Source organism: Lithobates pipiens, unplaced genomic scaffold (genome assembly GCF_037356315.1).
Source record: "Lithobates pipiens isolate NorthernLeopardFrog02 unplaced genomic scaffold, aLitPip1_a1.2 Scaffold_30, whole genome shotgun sequence".
NCBI lineage: Eukaryota > Metazoa > Chordata > Amphibia > Anura > Ranidae > Lithobates > Lithobates pipiens.
The window spans coordinates 123,741,319-123,765,123 of record NW_027507791.1 but is presented as its reverse complement, the minus strand read 5'-3'; the positions used below and the strand labels follow the sequence as shown (position 1 = coordinate 123,765,123).

Here is a 23,805-nt window from a genome sequence, read left to right as displayed (position 1 = left end):
CTTGTAGCTCTGGCTGTAAAGCAATACAGGGTATGAAGTAACATCACTACAAAACGGTTAACTTGGCAAAGACAAGGAGAAAGAGTGTAGTTGCTATGAGTAACCAAACACAAGTTCAAGTCATTAGGCATGGTACCTGGTAATTTGACAAGCCCCCCCCCCCCCCCCCCCCCCCCCAGTTGTGAGGGTGGCTCCCTCTCTAGAGGACAGTATACATTAGCAACTGAATCTGAACTCTATCATGCTATGTGCATGACAGCACCCCATTCTGTTACTGGGAGTGAGATAACAGAGGTACGCTAGACTGGTGGAGTGGGCGCAGGCTCAACACGTCCCTCCTAATGCAACATGCAAGTTATAGCATGTAATGACATGGCACAAGTCGCTCTAAATATTTATTACTGCACACAGCGAAGGTTTAATTCTACATTCCATTAATTTTTCACATAACCGCAGTCTCCGCCTGGTCCCGGACACTGATGAGCACGCTCCTCATGAAAGATAACCTTGCATGCAGGTGACCCTGCCTATACATTTGGCATAGTTGGAAAGATCTGATCACAAACGGGTGTAAGGATAGTCTTCACCCCTGCTGTGCAGTTCATATACCATGCCTAGAAAAAGTATTCACAACCCTTGCAGTTTCCACATTTTGTCATGTTACAACCAAAAACGTAAATGTATTTTATTGGGATTTTAGGTGATAGACCAACACAAAGTGGCACATAATTGTGAAGTGGAAGAAAAATTATAAATGGTTTTCAAATTATTTTACAAATAAATATGTGAAAAGTGTGGCATACATTTGTATTCAGCCCCCCTGAGTCAAAACTTTTTAGAACCACCTTTCTCTGCAATTACAGCTGAAAGTCTTTTTGGGGATGTCTCTACCAGCTTTGCACATCTAGAGAGTGACATTTTTGCCCATTCTTCTTTGCAAAATATCAGTTCTCTCAGATTGGATGGAGAGTATCTGAATAGCAATTTTCAGGTCTTGCCACAGATTCTCAATTGGATTTAGGTCTGGATTTTGACTGGGCCATTCTAACGCATGAATAAGCTTTGACCTAATTATAAACCATTCCATTGTAGTTCTGACTGTATGGTTAGGGTCATTGTCCTGCTGGAAGGTGAACCTCCAGTTTCGAGTCTTTTGCACACTCTAAAACCCCATACACACTATCAGATTTTCTGCTAATTTTTTTCTTCAGATTTACCAAAACCATGTAGTGCAAGGGCCTGTCTGATTGCATACAAATTGAAACCTCTAATGTTTGACCTCATATTATATGGTTTTGGTAAATCTGAAGGAAAAATCAGCAGAAAATCTGATAGTGTGTATGAGGCTTAACAGATTTTCTTCTAAGATTGCCCTGTATTTGGCTCCATCCATCTTCCCATCAACTCAGACGAGCTCCCCTGTTCCTACTGAAGAAAAGCATCCCCACAAAATGATGCTGTCACCATCATGTTTCACGGTGGGGATGGTGTGTTCAGGGTGATGTGCAGTGTTAGTTTTCCGCCACACATAGTGTTTTGCTTTAAGACCAAAAAGTACAATTTTGGTCTCATCTGACCAGAGCACCTTCTTTCCACATGTTTGCTGTGTCCCCCACGTGGCTTATTGCAAAATGCAAATGGGAATTCTTATGGCTTTCCTTAAACAATGGCTGTCTGGTGTGTTTCTTGGCCTTCATGATGCTATTTGTTTCATAAGGTTCCCTAACAAACCCATGTGGGCTTCACAGAACAGTGGTATATACTGAGATTAAATTACACACAGGTGGACTAGGTAGTTACTAATTAGGTAACTTCTGAAGGCAATTGGTTTCAATTTAGTTGAGTTAGGGGTATCAGAGTAAAGGGGACTGAATACAAATGCACACCACACTTTTCAGATATTTATTTATAAAAAAAAATTGAAAACCATTTATAATTTTTCTTCCACTTCACAATTATGTGCCACTTTGTGTTGGTCTATCACATAAAAACCAAATAAATACATTTACATTTTTGGTTGTAACGTGACAAAATGTGGAAAATTTCAAGGAGTATGAATACTTTTTCACTGTAGATCTCTTATGTGATCCTTGCTTGATGCCCAACTGGGAGGGAAACTTGCAAGCTGTGATGATCACCCTGTCACCCTGACCTGCCCACAGGCACCAGCCTAGCACTCCATCTTCAAGCTCTGAACAACTCCAACGACTCCTCCCCAGCTGGTCTAACTCTAATGCCGCGTACACACGAACAGAATTCTCGTCGGAAAAAGCTCTGATGATTTTCCCGATGGAATTCGGCTCAAGCTGTCTTGCCTACACATGGTCACACCAAATTCCGATAGTTTAATGCGGTGACGTACAACACGTACGACGTGACTAGAAAAGGGAAGTTCAATAGCCAATAGCTTCTGTCTTGTAGTTGAATCTGAGCATGCCTGATTTTTGGCGTGACAGAATTGCATACACACGATCGGAATTACCAACAGAAAGTTTTTCTGGTTAGGAAAATTGAGTACATGCTATCAATTTTTGGCTGGCGGAAATTCGGACAGCTAAATTCCGATGGAGCATACACACGGTCGCATTTTCCGATGAAAAGCTCTCATCTGTCTTTTTTCTGTCCAGAATTCCGATCGTGTGTATGTGGCATAAGTATTTAAGGAGGCCTGCCAATCCAGGTTGGGGATTGGTCAGGGCACCTTAGAACACCCCAGGCAGCTCCACCTCTCCTCTCCTTTTAGAATTCTCTAGATGAAAGAGGGAGATCTCAGTGACGCTGCCTATGAGTCACCAGCTGCTACTCTCTGAGCCACTTCCAGCCCACATAAACCAAAACAAACAGCACTGGCTGCCAGCCAGGCCTGCCTAAATTTACCTTACCTTTACACAAAAATATTATCCTAGCACCTACCTAAGTAGAGTACACTAGTTTATTCTCACAGAATGTACACGCAGTTTCACCTGAAATATAGCTATTTCCCTCTTTTGATAAATAAACCCTGTTAGTAACCTGGTGCAAAGAAATAGCTTCAGATTGACCAGCATATCAGATGGCAATTATTTATTTTACATTCTTCTAAAATGTTGTGGTAGCTTAGAGAAATTACAAATACGAATTACTAAATTGCTTTGCCTAAACTTGAATGCACAGTGAATCTAATCATTGTTCCTCAAATAAATGTTAGATGTGGACCACCAAGTTATTTGTGAACTAGTAAAAGGATTCTCTGGACCCCTCACCAGTTTACTTCCTCAATGTAGGGCTACTGATGTGCCGCTAGGAATTGGGCTTGAATGGTATAAGTCTAAGATGAGGTTATAAACAGGTGATTAAAGGAAATGTAAAAACATTTTAGTTGACCAGAAAATTACAGTCCTATTGAACAGGAGAACACTTTAGAAACTCCACAGAATATTTTGCCAATTACTTAAAGAGGAAGTAAACTCTCCCACTCTGATGCTTCTTTTCATTTAGTCCATTATAATAAGTCATTATCAAATTATATCCACTGTAATCCAGCCCGAATCGTATATTACTTAGTGTTTAAAGAAACTTTAAAAAACTTGTTTCCAGGGGTAAGCTGGCACCATCTTAAGTATTGTTTTCTGAGTCCACAGAGTGTATTTCCGCCCTTACATTGAGCACTTCCTGTACTGTTAACCAAGCCTCCTTCTCAATTCAACGTTTCTATGGCAACCCTGATTCCCTGCTCATAGCTGACTTGTTTTATTTCATAGTATTTACTTGTGCCAATTAACTAGTGTTTGCCTATGCCATTCTTATCAGCTTCAGCTGATAAGACTGCAGTAATGCTGTCTAATGCCCAAGTTTACACTCTATGTGATGTCACATGGTCACATAGGGTTTAGTAGGAAGCTCTGATTGATTATGTAGCCTCATGGGACTTCAGTGTTGTGTAGTAGGAAGTCCTGATAATAGACAGACAGTGTGCCGTAAATAAGGGGAGATATGGGCATGCTCAGTGACATCATTCTAAAGAACAAAAATGATTACAATTCTAAGCAAGGAGATAGCTACAAGCAGTGTTCATTATCTTTTTTTATGCTGATTTACATGGGACAAAGTTGTGGAGAAGAGTTTACAACCACTTTAATGAAAATGTCATATATTTTATTTTAGAAGTAAAGATAATCATATATTTAGAACATAAATATTTTGATTAAACAAATATATTTCACCCCTCTTTCCAGAATTTTCCCATTGTCTCTATTTATGGATATTAACAAGGTTGACTCAGCTAATCATCAAAGGAGAAATAAATCAAACAGACCAAAGATGTCATTTCCAGAAGCCACCAGGTCATGGACACTTACAATATCAATTGCCGAAAGAAAATTCACCTATGTGCCATCAACATCAGAATCATAATCACACTCATCTGATCTATATGAACCAGATATAATCTACATTGGTATTTTTTGTTCTGTCTCAAAGTCGAATGTAATGTCCATATTGACATTAGCAATTATATCCCTTGTTTGTCCAGTTTCAGAGACATAAGGGGATTCCCCCATGTCTCTCCTTTTTGTCGAAGAATTATTAGTCAGAAGTGTATTTTTCTCTATTCTTCTAGAATTCTGAATGTGATCTTCTGGTTGCATCTTCTTTAATTCGTAGATAACAGGTACCTTTTCACACTTTGTAGATAAATCTTTCTCTGGCTGAAAACAGCACATCATGGTCCGTAGATCTTGACGAAACTTTGGGCTCAAGCCTAGGTATATGATGGGATTGTAGAAGCTTGCTGACTTGGCAAGCAGTGTAGCCACTACACTGGTAAGTGCTGGTATCCGATAGCCACAAGCTGACCACATAGAAATAACAGCATAAGGAGACCAGGCTAGTAGGAATGCTGTGCAGATAACAAAGGATATCTAAGGAGTGAAGGCAACAAAGAAAAAATTAGTTTTAGTGATAATTCAGATCAAAGGTTTTAGAAAAGCTGCATAACATTAATTAACAATCTTGAGCTAAAACAAATTTTTTCCCCATGTGAAAGCTATCTAACTTTGCATGCTTTTATTCTATGAGGCCCAGTTCACACTGATGAGACAATCGCTCTGACTTTGGAGCACTTGTCACATCAGAAGTCGGACCCCAGTTGGACACCATTCTGTGCAATGGAACCCTTTTAATCGGTGCGACTTGAGTCGATCTGACTTAGAAAAAGGTTCTTGCACTACATTTGGTCTGACTTTGGTACGACTTGCATTGAATTCTGTTAAAGAAATTAGCATGCAAGTCATGCTGTGGTTTGACTTCAAAGTCACATGACTTTGAATTCATGGGCAGTGTGAACCTGGGCTGAGATATAGTTCTTGTTTTATCTTAGTCGCTTTAGTATTTGTGAACATATAATAAAAAATAATAATAGTTATGGGAAATATATCTGCCCTTAGAAGTCAACGTTTAAAAATGTATAAGGCCTCTTTCACACTGATGTCCCGTTCAGGCCCGCCTGTCAGTTTTTCAGGCGGACCTGAACGGGTGCTCCATAGAGGTCTATGGAGCGTCGGATGTCAGCGGTGACATGTCCGCTGACATCCGACCCGCTCCGATCCGAAAAAGTGTGACGGAGGAAAAAGCTATTTTTCCATCCGTCTGCGGATCGGATCGGGTGACGACGGGCACTGCGGTCCGTCGTCATCCGATCTCCCATAGGGGAGAGCGGCGCTGTGACAGGTCCGTCCCTGCGCAGTGTGCATAGACGGAGCTGTCATCTCCCTGCTCAGCGGGGATCGGCGGAGTGATCCCCGCTGAGCAAACGGATATCCACGGGGCGGATCAGAACTGATCCGCCCCGTGTGAAAGGACCCTTAAACTACATTGCATCAATATAAACAATAATAGACTGAAAATGTGAAGCATCTGTTAATAAAAAAAAAAAGAGAGAATGTATAGCATAAGCAACATATGATGCAAAAAAAAACTGTAAAAACATAAGCCCAGAGGTTTCAGGTGTAAGTATAAAGGAGATCTGTACAAAGCCTTTCTGCTGGTGATCTGGTAGGATAGCTCAGATGCTTCTAACCATGTGCTAAACCCACATTTACCCTGTGGATAAGGAAGACACCAAGATGTAGGTCTGAAGCAGATTAATGGTTTGCTGAATATACTGGAGTGAATCATTAGGATCCAAGCCAGAGGTCAGGTCAGGAAGCAGACAAGAATAACCATGATTCAAGCCAGAAGTCAGGGCAGGCAATGGATGCAAATAACCAGCATACAAGATAAAGGTCAAGGCAGCCAGAGAGCATAACTGGGATATAAGCCAGAGCTTACAGTGGACATGGATAACCAAGATACAAGCCAGTCAGTACACAGGAATCAACTGAATATATATGACATTCACTAGGGGCAAGAGAGCCAGCTTGTGAAAGTAGTGCTTGGGCAGCAAGCTAGAAGCTGCACCGAGTTTAGGTAAGCTGGTCAAAGTCAGAAGGTTGCTCTTATTGAATGTGGAAACTGGAAGTGTGTGCAGACATGTCTCATGCTCAGTGTCAGTGGAAGAAACTGCATCCATTGCTTGTGTCAGTGGGACGAATAGTATCCCATCGTTTTTGTCAGTAGAAGTTATGGACAAAAATGTTAATCATTTCCTGCTCTATTCAATATATATAAGTTTTGGCTTTATATGCATTTAAACAATTCATAAACGTAATTCCCGTAACCTCTATCCTTTTGATCCTAAATCCAATGCTGCTCCAGGGCTTTTGCCACTGGGTCTTCTCCACCAAAGAAGAGACGTAGCAAGTGTACGGGAAACAAGCTTATCTCTAAGCCCTTGTACACACAGTCGGACATTCCGACGGAAAATGTCCGATTGGAACGTGTTGTCGGATAATCCGACTGTGTGTGGACTCCATCGGACTGTTTCCGTCAGAATATGCGACAGACAAAGTTTTAGAGCTGGGCTATAAAACTTTCCGACAACATGATCCGATCGGACTTTGTCCGATTGTGTGTAGAGAATTCTGATTGGACAAAGTGCCATGCATGCTCAGATCAAATTCCTAGACCAAAGCTATTGGCTACTAGCCTGAACGTAGTCCCGTTGTAACGAAATAACGTCATCACGTTATGTACGATCGGATTTTCCGACAACTTTGTCCGACCGTGTGTATGCAACAGTTTCGGACAAAATCCGTCGGATTTTGTTGTCGGAATGTCCAGCTGTGTGTACAAGGGCTAATCCTAAACCTTTTTGAAGTTCATACATTAAAAAGCTGACAGCAGTAGAGACTACCTAATTAATTAAATATTGTATGGAATCAGTGAGGACAGTGATGGTTTCTACAGTTTTGGAGACTACTTACCTTCTATTTCCAAAATGCTTCCCGGTGATAGTTCCACCAGTTAGACAATGTAATGTCATTGTTCCTCTATATTCTGTTCCAGATAAGGAGGAAGAGGGAGAATTTTCCTTTGCTAGTACTTCTAAGAAAGAAGGGGGTATGCCTTAGCCAGAAGTCTGGGGGTAGTAGCTCTACCAAACATCTTTTTACTTTAGAAAATATTGAAGAACTGTTACAGGCTGTTTATGCTACTGAAGAGATACCTGACCTTTCATCAGTGTTTCTGTGCAAGATAGAATGCACAGAGTTTTGCAGGAGAAGCAGGGCAGAGTTCTTCTTTTGACATTTTTTCTCCTAAAGATTTAAAGTGATTATAAATGATTACCTTTAAAACAACCCCATTCAGTTTAAAATAGAAATGAAAGGAAAAACATTTTTGTATAGATATAAAAAATACACTTTTCCCTTTTTGTTATGTGATCATATTTACTCTGCACCAGGGGCATTGCTAGGTCTACAAACGATCTGGGGCTAGAGCCCATAGCAGCATAGTAAAGAAAGGCATACGCTTGGGCATGCATACACATGTATATACAGTAATATATGTGGTGTGTGTGTGTGTGTATATCCCCAGAGAGCCCCCCCCCCCACTTACATCAGAGTCCCCAGAGAGCCCCTCTTGACATCAGGGTTCCCAGAGAGCACCCCTTGCATTAGGGTCCCCAGAGAACCTCCCCCTTAAATCAGGGTCCCCAGAGAGCCTCTCCCTTGCATCAGGGTCCCCAGAGAGCCCCCCACTTACATCAGGGTCCCCAGAGAGCCTCCCTTCCCCTTGAGGTCCCCTGCAGAAACTCGGGGCTATAGCCCAAAAAGCTGAGTACCCAGCATAGCTAGAGAACTGACCACGGTGTGTACTCCTGCTTACTGTTGTCAGTGTTTAATAGGAAAGCAGAGTGACTGACAGGAACACCAGAGATTTCAAATAGGAAGCAATACAAAGAGAACAGAATACTTTTTCATACAAGTGCATGGTACAGCAGACACATATCAGGAATATGAAATGTTGGGGTAACAAATGCTTTAATCTTGAGAGAATGAGAGGAAACGGAAAAGAAAATGAATATATCCAGTCAAGCAAATAGTGGTTATCATTTAATAAAGATGAGGCACACACCCTTCCATAGTGCAGGGGGAAGGACATGCAGCATGAAGAAGAGGGGTAAACTTTTGGCTGTCATAGACTATATGTTATTTCTTTGGCACTGGTAAAGCAAACATGGGCAGCGACAGAAATGCTTGTGCTTCTCTCACCCCTCACTGTCCTCTTGGCAGCATCAGAACATCTCTGTGTAATCCCCAGCTCATGCTCCCCCCACCCCCTCCCAACTGCAGTGTTTGAGTCAAGGGAATGAGGAACTTGCCATGCAGGCACAATGCATCATGGGAACTGTAGTTCTTAAAGGTGCCATACAAGTCAGTGGAGGTGACTGGAGTTGCAGAACCACAATACTCAGGCACACTCTGCACAGGAGAAGAGACAGAACTCTCCCTGAGAAAATTTGCAGAGATTGAGGCAGAACAGCTACACCCACCCGCTATTGGGGCTGCATGCATGGAGTGCACCTAGGAACATTGGCTGAGTAGCTATTGCTAAGAATTACAATGAGTGTTCTTTTATGCCATTCACGCTTTTACAGTTGATGCTATTCTTACTGAATTTGTGTGGACTAGTGTAATGAGGCTTAAGCCGCGTACACACGGGCGGACTGTCTGTCCAACTTAGTCCGCCGAAACACATTTCAGCGGACAGTCCGCTCGTGTGTGGGCTTCAGCAGACTTTTTCAGCGTGCAGTCTGGTGGACTAAGTATTTCGGAATTTCCGTAATATAGTCCGTCCAACTTTGGTTTCAGCGGACAGTCGGCTCGTGAGTAGGCTAGTTCGACGGACTAAGTATGGCACATGCTCAGAAAGGATTTACACGGCGAAAGGTTGCATTGCTGTGTATTGGACGTCCTATTTCTTGTCCCGTCGTACGTGCTGTACACGTCATCGCGCAAGCTTTCGACGGACTGTTTGTTCATCGTGTGTGGTCAAGTCCGTTCATTCGAAAGTAGGACGGACTGTCCGTCGGATTGTCTGACGGACTTAGTTGGCCAGACAGTCCGCCCGTGTGTACGCGGCTTTAGCCTTATGGCTGCATAAATTAATGGTCATAGAGATGAGCCAAACAAACCACCCCCCCCCCCCTCCCCATTTCGGTTTGCACCAGAACATGCTAATAGACAGAAAATGTGTGCAAACATGCGAACACCGTTAAAGTCTATGAGACATGAATGTGAAAAATCGAAAGTGTTAATTTTAAAGGCTTATATGCAAGTTATTGCCATAAAAAGTGTATGGGGACCCAACTACTGCCCCATGGGACATGTATCAATGCAAAAAAAAAGTTTTTAAAACTGCAGGTTTTTTCAGGAGCAGTGATTTTAATAATGATTTTAACAATTAAAATAAAATATCATGCCTGGGGGTCCACTTAGTCTTCCTGTAAAGTAGCATATCTTTCCCATGTTTAGAACAGTACCACAGAAAAATGACATTTCCTAATGGAAAATATGTCATTTAAAATTTCTTGCGGCTGTAATGTATTGCTAGATCCTGGCAATACACATAAAAATTCACTGAAAATAAAACGGTGTAGGTCCCCCCCCCAGCCCATTACCAGGCCCTTCGGGTTTAGTATGGATATTAAGGGGAAATCCACACCAAAATTTAAAAAACAATGTCGTGGGGGTCTCCCCCAAAATCTATACCAGGCCCTTCAGGTCTGGTATGGATTTTAAGGGGAGCCCCGCACCAGAATGAATAAAAAATGGTGTGGGGCCCCCCAAAATCCATATTAGACTCTTATCCAAGCATGCAACCTGGCAGGCAGCAGGAAAAAGGGGGGGGGACAAGAGAGCGCCTCCCCCCCTCCTGAACTGTACCAGGCCCCATGCCCTCAACATGAGGAGTGTGCTTTGGGGCCCCCCCAAGAACCTTGTCCCCATGTTGATGGGGACAATGGCCTCATCCCCACAACCCTTGCCCTGTGGTTCTGGGGGTCTGCGGGTGGGGGTCCCCCATGTGAATAGGTATCCCTACCCATTCATCAAAAAGTGTAAAAAGAGTCAAAATGACAGGAGACCATTTTTGACAATTCCTTTATTAAAAAAAAAGTGTCCAGCGAAGTAAATCCATCATCAATCACGGCGCCGTCAGTCACTAGAAAAAAGAAGGGACAAACTTTGCCTCCATGGGTGGCGTCCTGCCAACTGCCGTCTTTTTGCTTTGACAGCTGTTATATAGCCAAGGAGCGGGGCCACCAGGTGATGTAAACGGGTGACCCGCCCCCTCTAACGTCACATGAAGCCAGTAGAAGTAGCTGTGAGCTCTGAACGCGTAGCATATGTTATTTCCAGATTGACAACCTTTAGCTCTGATGTCCACCCAGCTCCGATGACATCACTTCCGGTGACATCAAGTCCACATTCCAGGCTGGTCAGCGTGGAGCCTGGTGCTTCCTGCTTCCTAGGACACAACACAGCCAGTAACAAAAATAAAGGGACTGAAGGTGATTTCTAATCTGGTGATAAACTACACTCCATAGAACTCTATAATACAAGGAGCCTTTGGTTTGACACTTGTTCCTGACACAACACTGCACCACATCCTTAGCTACTATGACATTCCCATTATTAAAAAATAAGATCTGCCAGAGTAATAAGTTCTGCATGAAGAAGAAATACTTTTTGTTTTTGTTTCATTGTATGGCAATCTCTGCTGCTCTGAGCACCACCTCACCCCTATGTAAAAATGTTTACAATGGTTTACTTGCAAGATAAGGCCATCAGCTCAGAAACTAGCCTTGCAGATCTGATGATGTAGGCTGTGGAGGCAGCAGAGACTGTGGATATAGCAGAGGTGCAGCGGAGAACACGGGTGCAGGGGAGACTGCAGGTGCAGTAGAGACTAAGCTGTGGGCAAAGTGAAGACACAACCATGGGTGCAGCGCAGGCTTGGTGGTGAATGCAGCAGGTTAGAGGCACTAGGGCTGCAGTTGCTACGTACAAAATAAAATACAAAATAATAATAATAATACAATTTTGCTTGAGTAGGGACTAGGTGTACCCTTGGAGTTTAAATTTCAGATCCAGCAATGTGCCAAGTCATCTGATGCGCAATGTGACATTTCCTTGAGGGTAGGGACTGATGTGAGTGTGCAATGTACAGGGATAGGGACAATTGTAGACACTCACTCAGGTTGAACTGGATGGACTGGTGTCTTTATTCAACCTTACTAACTATGTAACTATGTAACTATGTAACCAAGAAATATCTGCAGTGGTGCTGTAGAAAAGGGGTACAGTCAATGCACACTATTTAACAGCTTTAGTAAGCAGCAGTTTCAGAAAAGGAGACACCAGGTGGGTTTTATTGTGAATATTTTTTTTAAGTGTGAACTGTATTGTTTGCATGTATTTTTTAATTTGTAGATGCAGAACTTACATGTCCCCTACCAGCTGAACATGCAGAACCTCTGTCTCTCCCTTGCCTGTCTGACTTTATAAATACAGGGGATGGACTACCTTTATTAGCAGGTTGTGGCGATTTTGGTGTACTACAGTATACTGCACAAGTATCTGCTGCAAAGGACAACTGTGCATGTGTTAGGAACAAGTTCACATTGCTGATAAACTACTTTGATTTTGCCATAGATGGAACAGAAATAAGGGCACATGTAATGCTCCTTCTTCCAACCCTTTTTTGCCTGCTTACCAAACCCCCCACACAAATCCTGCCAGCTCATCTTACTGCAAACACGCGGTGCCACACCTTCCTCTGCTCACTACTGTGTTTGAGCCTGTCCCTCTTTATAGTAGTACTTCTCGCACATCAGTGGAACAGTACATATCACCTCATTCCTACCCACCTAAACCTCCTTCCCATTAAAGCACCTCCCACCCACTTCACAAATCCCCTTCCACCGGTCAAAGCACCAGTCACTTACCCATGTCACCCACCTGCTTTGCCACAGCACTTCCAGTCGCCCCCCCCACAACACCATCCCCAAAGGTTAGAGGCCAAGAAGAGCATTACACTTTAAAAACTGCAGAGGATGGGGGGGGGGCCTGGCCTGAAGAGCGATGGAGTAAGCCGTGTATAGTGAGAGCTTCAGTCGCTTTATCTCTCCTGACCGTAAAACCATAACTTTCCCTGATCTTTTGAGACTCCCAAGCTTCCTGCACACCAAGAATTATGTCTCCGCTGAAAGAGAATCCAGAGACTGACAACCAGCTTGCTAAATTCTGGAGACTAGATAAAGACCAGCAGGCCCAAGATGGCGCCGATGCATCAGAGACAGTTCAACCCACGGCAGACACTGCCAAGGCACTGGATGCTATCGTTCTCTGCCACAGCTCCTTAACAGCTAAAATTGAGGAAATCAAGATAGACATCTCCCACATAAGACAGGACATGTCCAAATTGAAGGATCGGGTCACTGAGACCGAAGCCCGTATTAGTAGGATGGAGAATATTGTGCACCCCTTACAGCACACGACTGAAAATATGCAGCACCAAATACAGTAGCTAAGCGGCAAGCAAGATGACATGGAGAATCTTCTGCGCCGCTGTAATCTCCGCTTTATCAGGCTTCCGGAGAGGGCAGAGGAGGCCGACTCTGTGGATCTCCTTGAAAACCTCCTTGTTACCATGTATGGCCAGGGCCGTCTTTAAGGCAGGGCAAAAGGGGCAGCTGCCCTGGGCCCTGTCATTGTTGTGGGACCAAAGCAGCTGCCTCATACTTGCCAGCTATCCTGGTTTAAATTCCCTCGTCCCTCAAGGTTTTAGTCCCGTGCTGTGTCCCAATATCTCAGTATGAAGTGCTGCTACTAATGCTGCCCAGCTCTGCCCTTTTGTTGTGAACAGATGATTAACCTGCAGACCCTGTGTTTACATGTAAATGACCGGGATTCATATGTAAATAGCGGCGGCATTCATATGTAAATATTTGCGAAAAATTAAAAATAAATATATCCATTCCCACACCCCCTTATGGTTCAATAAACATATGTCAGAACTACTTGCCATCACAGACCCCATGGTATCGATCTCCAATTATATACTTTAGTTACACCTGGTTATGACCGCCTCCGGACCCAAAACATTCCAGATGCTTAAAGATGAATTTTCCCTCCCTAATCAGTTACTTTTCTGTTATCTGCAGCTACGCCATGCATTTCAAACCCAACTTCTGAGCTATACAGTCTCAATCCACACCCCCGCTACACTAGATATTATATTGGGTACAGAACCTACCAAGTTAATCTCTAACTTATACTCCATTATTTGCCTTCTTGCAGCTACAACACTAGCCTATACAGTGAAAAGTAAATGGGAAATGGATATTGGGGAAATTAATAATGAGGACTGGATGGAAATCTTGGAAAATACCAAAGCTGTCTCCCCTAAGATTTCGGACCACCTCACTCAATTGTGTATTATAAATAGAGCATACTTAACATCTCAAAGAATTGCTCGATTTCATCCCACACGCAACCCCCCTTTGTCCACTATGCGCCTCTACACTTGTCTCCTTTTATCATTTGATATGGGATTGTTTGGAGATACAGACCTTTTGGATCCAGGTGATACGCTTTCTACATGATCAGATGGGCTCGCCAGCTGTGTTAGACCCCAAATTGTGTTTGCTGGGATTACTCCCAGACATGGAAACTGATTAATGTCTGGCTGTATTTACTCAGGAAACGCTCTTTCTGGCTAGAAAGACAGTGGCCCGAAACTGGATGCAGGCACTCCCTCCTACTATTCAGAGATGGAAGAGGGATGTTAACTATACCCTCCCCTATAAAACGTTGATATACATGCATAGGGGTTGCATACTCAAAAGTATGGGATAGATGGATAGCGGATGGTAAAACATGTACTTGATACACCTCCTCATCTCCTGTACTATACCTCAGATGTAGAGATAATATATGCACTGGATCTCGGCCCTATATGTCAGAATGGACATGTCGAATATCCTGACTCATGATAGCTTGTGACCTATTGAAAATACATAATTCGGTGGATACTGTTTGATATGACATGATCAATGACGATGGAATTGTGGTAAAATTTCCCACTTATAATAATTTATAGAACAGGTTAATGTTCTCACCCGTGTGATGTCTCTTTCCATGGTAAGTTGTCGTTGACTGATCTCCCCTCCCTTAGAGTTCCTGTGACTCGCGTGAACAACTCTGATGATTGATACATAGCAGAAGACCATGATGGCAACAGGAATGAAGAATCCCCAAAGAAAAACGCCAATGACATAACATTTGTATGAGATGGAACTTGTAGCTAAGGACCAGTCTATTTCACATGTGCCGTACTTGCGTTCTGCAAGGAGAAATACATTATAGAATGTAGAACCCATGATGTTCAAGTTATATAGCCCCCACCCCCATTACTGTATAATTTACATCAATTTGTAATAAGACAGGTGTAACAAATCAGCTCAATGCCTATGATATATTTCAACTTATCAAACATAACAATCAAACTATTTAAGGTTTGTGAGCTTGGACACCAACTTTCTCAACATCAGTCCACTTACCTGTGAAGCTGCCCCAGCCTAGAAGTGGAGCTCCAGCCCAGATGATAGAAGAGATCCATATGATAAGGATTGTCACCAAGGCACAACGTTTGTCTGCTATATGAGCTGAGAAATAAAATACATTGCACACATCCTTCTTGAAGGTGAACTGCAGGCGAAAAGCTAAATACATAGTTGAAAAACATATATACAGTATACTGTATGAGCTGTACCTCATAAAGGTTTTTGTCCACCCAGTCCTCAAGTTTTGTGACCTAACTCAGTGTTTCTCAACCTTTGTTCAGTCAAGGCACCTTTTAAAAATGTGCACACTCTCAGGGCACAACAGTCTGAGAGCTTGTTCACAACATGCATTCCCACGTGTTGCATTTTTAATGGGCTGCTTTATGCTCGTAAAACAAGGTGTTGTCATGATGTTTAAAACTGTGCCACACCAAAACCACTTTTTAGCAGGCAAGAAAGACTGCACATGCATTTGCAGCGCATATTTGTGCATTACCAGAAAACCCCTCCCCCAAATCCCTCCGGCTAGCACTAATCCCCCCTCAAATCCCCCCTCCTTGGACAAAACCTCTCATCACAACACATCCCTCTCATCCCTAAAGATGACAGCAGCAGAGAATAGTAAAGAGCAAAGAGGGGGTGTGGGCTGTTTTCTTTTCCCACAGCCCTCCAGCTCTTCTCCTTCCTGTTTGTATACAGAAAATGACACGCTCTCAGATCAGGGTTTGATTACTGCCCCCTATCCACAATTTCTGCTCTCGGGACAGGAGTAGTATGTGGAGGAGAATGGTAGGCAGCAATCAAATCCTATACAGTTTGATCTGAGAGTGCTCTGTGTTAACTCCTGTTTACAGACCGGTGGGAGGGTGCACAGCTCGCACCTCCTCCCGACTCTCTCCTCCTCTCTGCTGCTATCTCTACTCTTGTCCGCAAAACCAGAAATCTGTTTAGGTGTCTGATACGTCCTAATCAACTGATGACATTAATGGTCGATAGAACATGGGCAGGTGACCAGTATAGCATTCTGTGTTGCCAACAGGATTAGAGATAGCAGTAGAGGGGAGATAAAAGGCTCTGCTTGCTTTTTCCTGTCTGTATACAGGAGTTAACCCAGAGCACCCTCAGATCAGACTGTACAGGTTTTGGGCAGTTTTTTGTCCTTTTGCCACAGTACTGCAGTTGAGAAACACTGACCTAACTTTCCTAAAATACAGCTAACTACAGTTAGGCCACCTCCATACCCCTAGCATATAATAGGGTAGTGAAAGAGCAGCAGAGGACCCATGAAGTCCTTTGTCTCTTCTTGCTGACTGCAAGCATGTAGGCAGGGCCAGATGTTTGGTACCTGAAGTGGAGAGAATGCACACAAAGACCAATGAATGCAGGAAGTGTATTAGCAGAACTTCACAGAAGGTCTTGCAACACAGTCTTAGCATTACAGAAGATACTCTAAATAGCTTGATGCCAGGCAACATCTGACGAAAGAGGTTTCTGGAAGGCGATCTGGCAACAGGGTGCTTGGAGATGGAAAGAGCTCCTGGCTGGCAACACAGGCATGCATTACCTACTCTGTCCCTACTCCACTGATATCTTTCCATATGCTAAGCACACTCTCTGTAACCACTCACTTTCTGTCCTGACCTAGCCACACAAATTCACACCAGCTGCAGGGGGACAGTGCTATTTATTAGCACTGTCCACACTAAGGATGGCCATCAGGGTCTCCCAATGACTTTTACAGATGCCTCAGAGGAACAAATGTTCCTCCTGTTGTCCAACCTCTCTGCATGGTGGTGGCTTTGACAACTCCACTTGCACAGGGAGGCCATACGACGCCTGTGTACAAGCATGGTTCTTGTAAGCATATGTACATACAGCAGAGCCTGGTTGGTTTTAATTTTTAATTATATCCTATGTCGGTTGCTAGCTTTAGTAGAATACCAGGTTTTGTGTTGGATTCAGTCAATCAGATCTCTAGTAGATATTAAACAAGATAATCCAAAAAATTCAAAGTGCGCCTGATGAAATACAGTTAAGTTGTTTGGCAGTGAAATTGGTGACATACCTCTGTGCGGCAGACATCCCTTTACATAACGTAGCAGGCTGATTGCTGTAAGAGTGCTAATGCTAATCAAACCAAAGAGGAGGATTAGAAAGCCATCAACCTAATAAAGCGGGACAGATAATAAGGACAGATTGTTGAGGATTCAAACAAAGCAGTTTACAAGGTTTGGATTTCTGTAGGACTACGTTCACTTGTTTTAGAATAACGGATCAGGAAAACTGAAAGGCAGTTGCCAGGGGCAGCGTAATGCAGTTCAAGCTCAAATCTATGGTCCTTCTCTGTACTGTATCCATTTGATTATCCTACAGATAGGAAATGTTTGTTATTTTTTATTTTATCGATCTGTTTAGTACCGACAGACCTATATAACTGTAAATTTATAAATTTAAGAATGTTACACTTCCGTGACACTTCTACAAGAAATTGTGAATGCAGTTGTCATTGGACAGAGACTTGAAAAAAAAAAAATGTTCTGTATCCCAACTGGAGACATTTTTAATCATTTTCTGTCCTAAGAGGTACACAGATGCAAATACAAAACTGACAGAGGCACTTATCCTTCCTTACGCTATTCAAAACAAAGCAAAACCTTTAAACTGGATTTGGGCTTTAACTAAGAATAAAAATCACAAAGGTCAAATAACTGATTGTCAAAATTGAATAAGATTTTCTGTCCCTTACATTGCAAGTCCAGAGTGTGCTTATCAAGAATCCATCTTTGCCTAACCCTTGGAACAGTTCGACTATTCCTCGGCTGTAGCCAAAAATGGAGATTCCTGCATCTGACACAGCAAGGTTAAATGTCAGCAGATCTTGAGAATCGACGTTGTGTCTGCGTCTACACATTAGGCAGATTACCGCTCCATTTCCCAGCCAGGACAGCCAACCTAGAAACAGCATAAAAACACAGGCAAGTATGGTTATACAGACATTTATGGCATATTATTTTTTGTTTTGTGCTCCTTATAGTATGTTCTTTTTTTCTGTACTAAATATATATTGCCGTGCAAACGATTTATGCAGGTGTGAAGAAATGCTGTAAAGAAAAATATATACTTTATTTTAATATCAAATCAATATTTGGTGTGACTACCCTTTGGCTTCAAACCAGCATCAATTGTTACACTTGCATAGTTTGTACACTTGCACAAAGTCAGGGATTTCGTAGGATTACATTCAAGTGTATGATCAACCAATTATACCAAGCTGGTGCTAATTACCATCAACTTCATATGTAGGTTAAAACCCAGGGATTGATTTGCTAAAACTGGAAAGTGAAAAATCTGGTGCAGCTGTGCATAGTAGCCAATCAGCTTCTAACTTTACCTTGTTCAAATAAGCTTTGACAAAAATAACATGAAACCTGATTGGTTTCTAAGCAGAGCTGCGCCAGATTTTGCACTTTTCAGTTTTAGTAAATTGACCCCACAGTCATTAACTGAAACAGAAATAGCTGTGTAGGTGACTTAAAACAGGGTAAGGAACAGCCAGACTCTGCTACTAAGGTGAGGTTGTAGAAGACAGTTTTATGTCACAGGTCATACACCATGGCCAGACTGAGCTCAGCAAAAAGATACAGTGTAATTATACTGCATGAGGAAGCACAAAGAAATGGGCAATTTTGAGGACTGTAGACTCCTTTTTGGAATGTAGACATCCCAAAGTTTTTAGTAAAAGGCATGGTGAGTTTTTTGAAATTGTAATTTTTTTCCCCACAATTCTTTGCAAAATCAAGATTTCTTTTTCTTTTTTTTTCACAAAATTTTTATATTAGCAGGTTATTTCTCACACACAGCATATGCATAGCACAAATTACACCCCAAAACACATTCTACTACTCCTCCTGATCATGGCAATACCGCATGTGTGAGACTTTTACACAGCGTGGCCACATACAGAGGGGCAACATGCAACACATATCATTTCTTGACTACCTCTTACACTTTTGAAGGCCCTGGAGCACTAGGACAATGGAAACGTCCCAAAAATGACCCCATTTTGGAAAGAAAATATTCAAATGTATAATCTATGAGGCATAATGAGTCTTTTGAAAATGTCATTTTTTTCTACAAGTTTTTGGAAAATGTGTAAAGAAAATTAAAACACATTTTTTTTACAAAAAAGTTGTCCATTTATACAATATTTCTAACACATAGAATGTGCATACCAAAAAATACAGCACAAAATGGATTCTCCTATTCCTCCTGAGTATGATGATAACACATGTGGGAGACTTTTACATAGCCTGGCCACATAGAGAGGCCCAACATGCAGGGAGCACATGCAGGGGCGGCACAGTGGTGTAGTGGTTAGCACTCTCACCTTGCAGTAAAAAGGGTTGCTGTTTGAATCCCAACCATGACACTACCTGCCTGGAGTTTGCATGTTCTCCCTGAGCCTGCGTGGGTTTCCCCTGGGTACTCCGGTTTCCTCCCACACTCCAAAGACATGCAGGTAGGTTTATTGGCTTCTGTCCCAAACTGGCCCTAGTATATGAATGGGGACCTTGGAGTGTTGGATCCTTGAGGGTAGGGACTGATGTGAGTGTACAATGTACAGGGATAGGGACAATTGTAGACACTCACTCAGGTTGAACTGGATGGACTGGTGTCTTTATTCAACCTTACTAACTATGTAATTATGTAAGTGTTCTAGGGGCATAAATGTCAAATCTAATTTGACTACCTATTACACTTTTGTGAGGCACTCTAGTGGCATGGATGAGAACTGATGTGGCATGGATGAGCATGTATGGGGATGGATGAGCTGTGGATGGGGATGGCTGAGTACGGATGGGATGATTGAGCATGAATGAGTATGGCTGGGTACGGCTGGGTACGGCTGAGTACAGCTGGGTACGGCTGGGTACAGCTGAGTATGGCGGAGTATGGCGGAGTATGGCTGGGTACAGATGAGTATGGCTGGGTATGGCTGAGTATGGCTGGTTATGGATGGGGGTGTATGGAATGGCTGAGCATGGATGGATTGATGAGTATCGCTGAGTATGGATGGATGGATGAGTATTGCTGATTAGGAATGGATGGCTGAGCACGGATGGATGAGTATTGCTGAGTATGGATGAATGGATGAGTATTACTGAGGATGGATGGATGAGTATTGCTGAGTATGGATGGATGGATGAGTATGGATGGATGGTTGAGCAGGGATGGATGAGTATTGATGAGGATGGATGGCTGAGTATTGCTGATTATGGATGGGGATAGATGGGATGGCTGAACATGGATGGATGGATGTCTGGATGAGGCAGGAATTGTCAAATAGCACTGTGGGCACTACAGATCCAGCCCACAGCGCTGCAGCACCTGATCTCTCCCCTCACCACTCACACTGTACCGATTGGTACAGAGAGAGGAGAGAGAAACCGGATATGATGCCGGTTTGTTTCCGAGTGATCGCTCCGTCAAAGCTTTCATCGGCCATTTACCGTGATCCGTGGTGGTCACAGATGCTCCCGAGTGCATGCCACAGGGGGCGCACGGGAGCACGATTCTGGGAGGGCGTACATTGAGTTATCGAGCCACTCTGTAACCGTCATTTGGCTATGGTGCGGTCGGCAAACGGTTAAAGTATAACTAAAGGCAAAACTTTGTTCTTTAGTTATGAATAGAGTAGAGAGGGATTGTTTTTTCTTAGCTGTCAGTGCCTCAATTAGGGAGATTCACCCTCTCTATTTGTCCTGTTTACCATTGAAAGTGAAAGAAAATCCCAAATTTTGGGTTTTCCCCAGAAAAGTAATAGAGAGGAAAGCTTCCAATGAGGACACTAGTTCTGATGGCCTAGGGGTCCCACAGAGATTCATTTAAATTGCAGGGATTTCCTTTCTGGTTTGGTTGTAGAACAGGACATACCTCCCAACATTTTGAGATGAGAATGAGGGACACCTACTAACAAATGTATGTAGGCATAGGACACCCTCTTAAAGGAGAATAATGCAAAAAAAAAAAGTTAATTAAATCCACTCTGACTTTTTTTTACCACTACTATTCCTTTATATTGGCTTTTAAAATGTGCAAATGCAGCAATTTAGAAATTGGATGAAAGGTTTAGCACTGGGAAACACTTTTTGAAAGATAAAAAGTGCATTTTATATACAACTATATAGATCAGATCAAAATGACCAAATGAGGTGGAATCAGGGACAGAGGGACATTTCTCCAAATCAGGGACAGTTGGGAGCTATGGGACAGGAGGTGAAAGTAATTCTCCCCAGTGGGACACAGGTGGCCAAAAAAAAAAACAACAACAGGGGTTCTAACCCTTTACTCTACATATAGGGGGTTATTTACTAAAGGCAAATCCACTTTGCACTACAAGTGCAAATTACAAGTGCACTTGAAATAGCACTGAAAGTGCACTTGGAAGTGCAGTCGAAAATAAAAAACAGCATTTTAGCTTGCACATGATTGGATAATAAAAATCAGTACAGCTTCCCCTCATTTCAGATCTACCCCTCAGATTTACAGTGACTGCACTTCAAAGGGCACTTTGTACTTGTAGTTTGCACTTGTAGTGCAAAGTGGATTTGCCTTTCGTAAATAACCCCCATAGTGATACATATAGTTCTACTTTAATGCAGCAGATGAAAGACACATCATGCTTACTTCCCTTTGACATCAGAAGATATCCAGCAGTGCCATCAGAACAGAACTGGTGGAAACCAGTGGGACCCAGGTATACCCCTCTAACTGTCCAGAGAAGTCTGGCCAGAAGTGGTCTTAATGAAAGAATTGCAGCCAAAAAGCCATACCTCCAAAGTGGAAACAAAGCTAAGTGACTCAACTATGTACAATATATATACAGTATATATATATATATATATATATATATATATATATATATATACAGTATATATATATATATATATACTGTATATGTGCAGTGAAGATTTATGGTATTGACTGTATCTTGGGTTGTGCAGAAAGTCCAAACCTGCATTAGTCTTTTCCTCTGGAAAATTTATGCTGAGAATATATACATAGACATGCTGGGCGCTAGCCAATCCTTCCAATTCCAGAAGAATCTAATATTATTACCGGTATTTATATAGAACCAACAATTTATGCAGCACTCCACATATATATTATACATTCACATCAGTCCCTGCGCTCACGTTACTTGCAATCTAAGGTCCCTTACTCACATTTATACATACACATACTGGGCCAGTTTTGATTGGATACAATTAGCCTACCTGCATACCCAGGGAAACCCATGCAGGCACAGAAAGAACATGCAAACTCCACGCAGGTAGTGTCGTAGTTGGTAAATGAACTAACGACCCTAGTGCTGCCAGATGGAAGTTCTAATATCTGTGTATATATTTGCACTTTGGTTATAACTTCTCAAGCAGTAATAAAAGAGGTTACTCTATTCAAACCCAATGATACAATGCTATGCTTATGACTTCTTTTTTTTTTGTAAGAAACGAAAATAGACCGGTCAACAAATTGTTATGTTGTATTTCTTACCTAGGAGTAACAGGTAGACACCTATCACGGTCTCCCCATCATTAAAGTCTCGGACACCACTGGAACTGTTGGTCTGCAGAAACGAGCTGTCTTTCAGGATCACACTCATGACCTTTCCTAGTGCCTTTCCTAGTGCCTTCAGCACTGATGACTGTGAGTTGCATTCAAGGATTCCAGGAAGAGATGAGTGCTCTACTCTACTATCCGTGTCTGATCCCAGTCTTGCAGCCCTGACATACAGTTACAGTGACTCTGCATTTACCTAAAATTGCATTGTAAGCCAAACTTTAATCTTCTGAAATCTTCTGTGGAATTAACTTTCAGCACAAAGGCTAATCTAACTGTGTCTAAAAAAGCATAACCCGCTAATGACTGAAGGTAATTTATTAACTAAACCATGGTTATAGTGAAGAGACCCCAACAACTCGCTCCCCAGTAAAAGAACAGTGTCATTCCTTCTTCATTCAAAAGTTTTTATTTTATGTTAAAATAAATAACATGTACAGAATATAAGACAAATTATGTGATACCAGAAATAAAAAGTAGACATATTAAAGTACGGATGATACAAAGCAAAGAAGACTTTCAAGATATTCTCGTGGGTGGTCATATAATTCACATGTACCACAGAAAAAAGGTTGATATCTACTAACTGGTGACATGCTGTGGAGGAATGAGCAACTAGCAGAGAAATTATCCAAACTTCACCATATTTCCTAAGTTATGGCCATGGGGGAACGTTCAAGGAAAATATAAGTAGTTAAAGTGTCTCTAAACTCACATCATAAAACTTCCAATAAATGTTGTATTACATGGTATTCATACTCAGTCACTATGGGGTTAATGTTCTGTATTCTTCAAAAATCTTGGTTGATCCTGCTGTTTTCTATCTCCCCTTTTGATCATATCCCCAATGCAGTTGGAGATTTTGCAGAGCAGTGTTTTTCAGCTTCTGCACATGCTCAGTTTCAGTGCATTTCTATGCTGAATATTTCCTCCCTATCACATCTAAACAGCCCTTGTGACTATACAGTCACACATGGGAGCATATACACAGTTATAAATGACAGCCCACCTGTCTCTCCTCCTTCATGCCAAGCTTAAGACAATTTGGGTGGGATATTATATGTAGATTGATGGAGGCTTCACCTCCCTGTTTTTCTAAGACACAGGCTGGAGAGGTGTAACACAGCCTGTGAGTGGCCGAAATCCACCCACACCATGTTATTGTTCAAATAATAAAGCTTTCATTTCAAATATACTGT

At 42.3% G+C, this 23,805-nt stretch overlaps 1 protein-coding gene across 1 annotated transcript; it reads right to left on the bottom strand.

Moving 5' to 3' along the window:
* Positions 1-4,112: 4,112 nt before the first annotated feature.
* On the bottom strand, positions 4,113-22,775 carry LOC143943195 (opsin-5-like). The gene is made up of 6 exons (XM_077464794.1): positions 22,541-22,775; positions 17,733-17,938; positions 17,052-17,151; positions 14,984-15,088; positions 14,543-14,766; positions 4,113-4,898 (listed from the first exon to the last, which is right to left on the bottom strand). Exons 1-6 carry the CDS (start codon positions 22,647-22,649, stop codon positions 4,428-4,430), a joined length of 1,215 nt encoding a protein of 404 aa, XP_077320920.1. The 5' UTR covers positions 22,650-22,775; the 3' UTR covers positions 4,113-4,427.
* Positions 22,776-23,805: the final 1,030 nt, after the last annotated feature.

Bases quoted from the DNA above. Each gene is read 5' to 3' on its own strand.
- LOC143943195 (XM_077464794.1), bottom strand. From the start codon at position 22,649: ATGAGTGTGATCCTGAAAGACAGCTCGTTTCTGCAGACCAACAGTTCC. The intron at 17,939-22,540 runs GTAAGAAATACA...TGCTGTTTCTAG, and splicing joins TGTCTACCTGTTACTCCTAG to GTTGGCTGTCCTGGCTGGGA. The intron at 17,152-17,732 runs GTAAGGGACAGA...CCGCTTTATTAG, and splicing joins GCACACTCTGGACTTGCAAT to GTTGATGGCTTTCTAATCCT.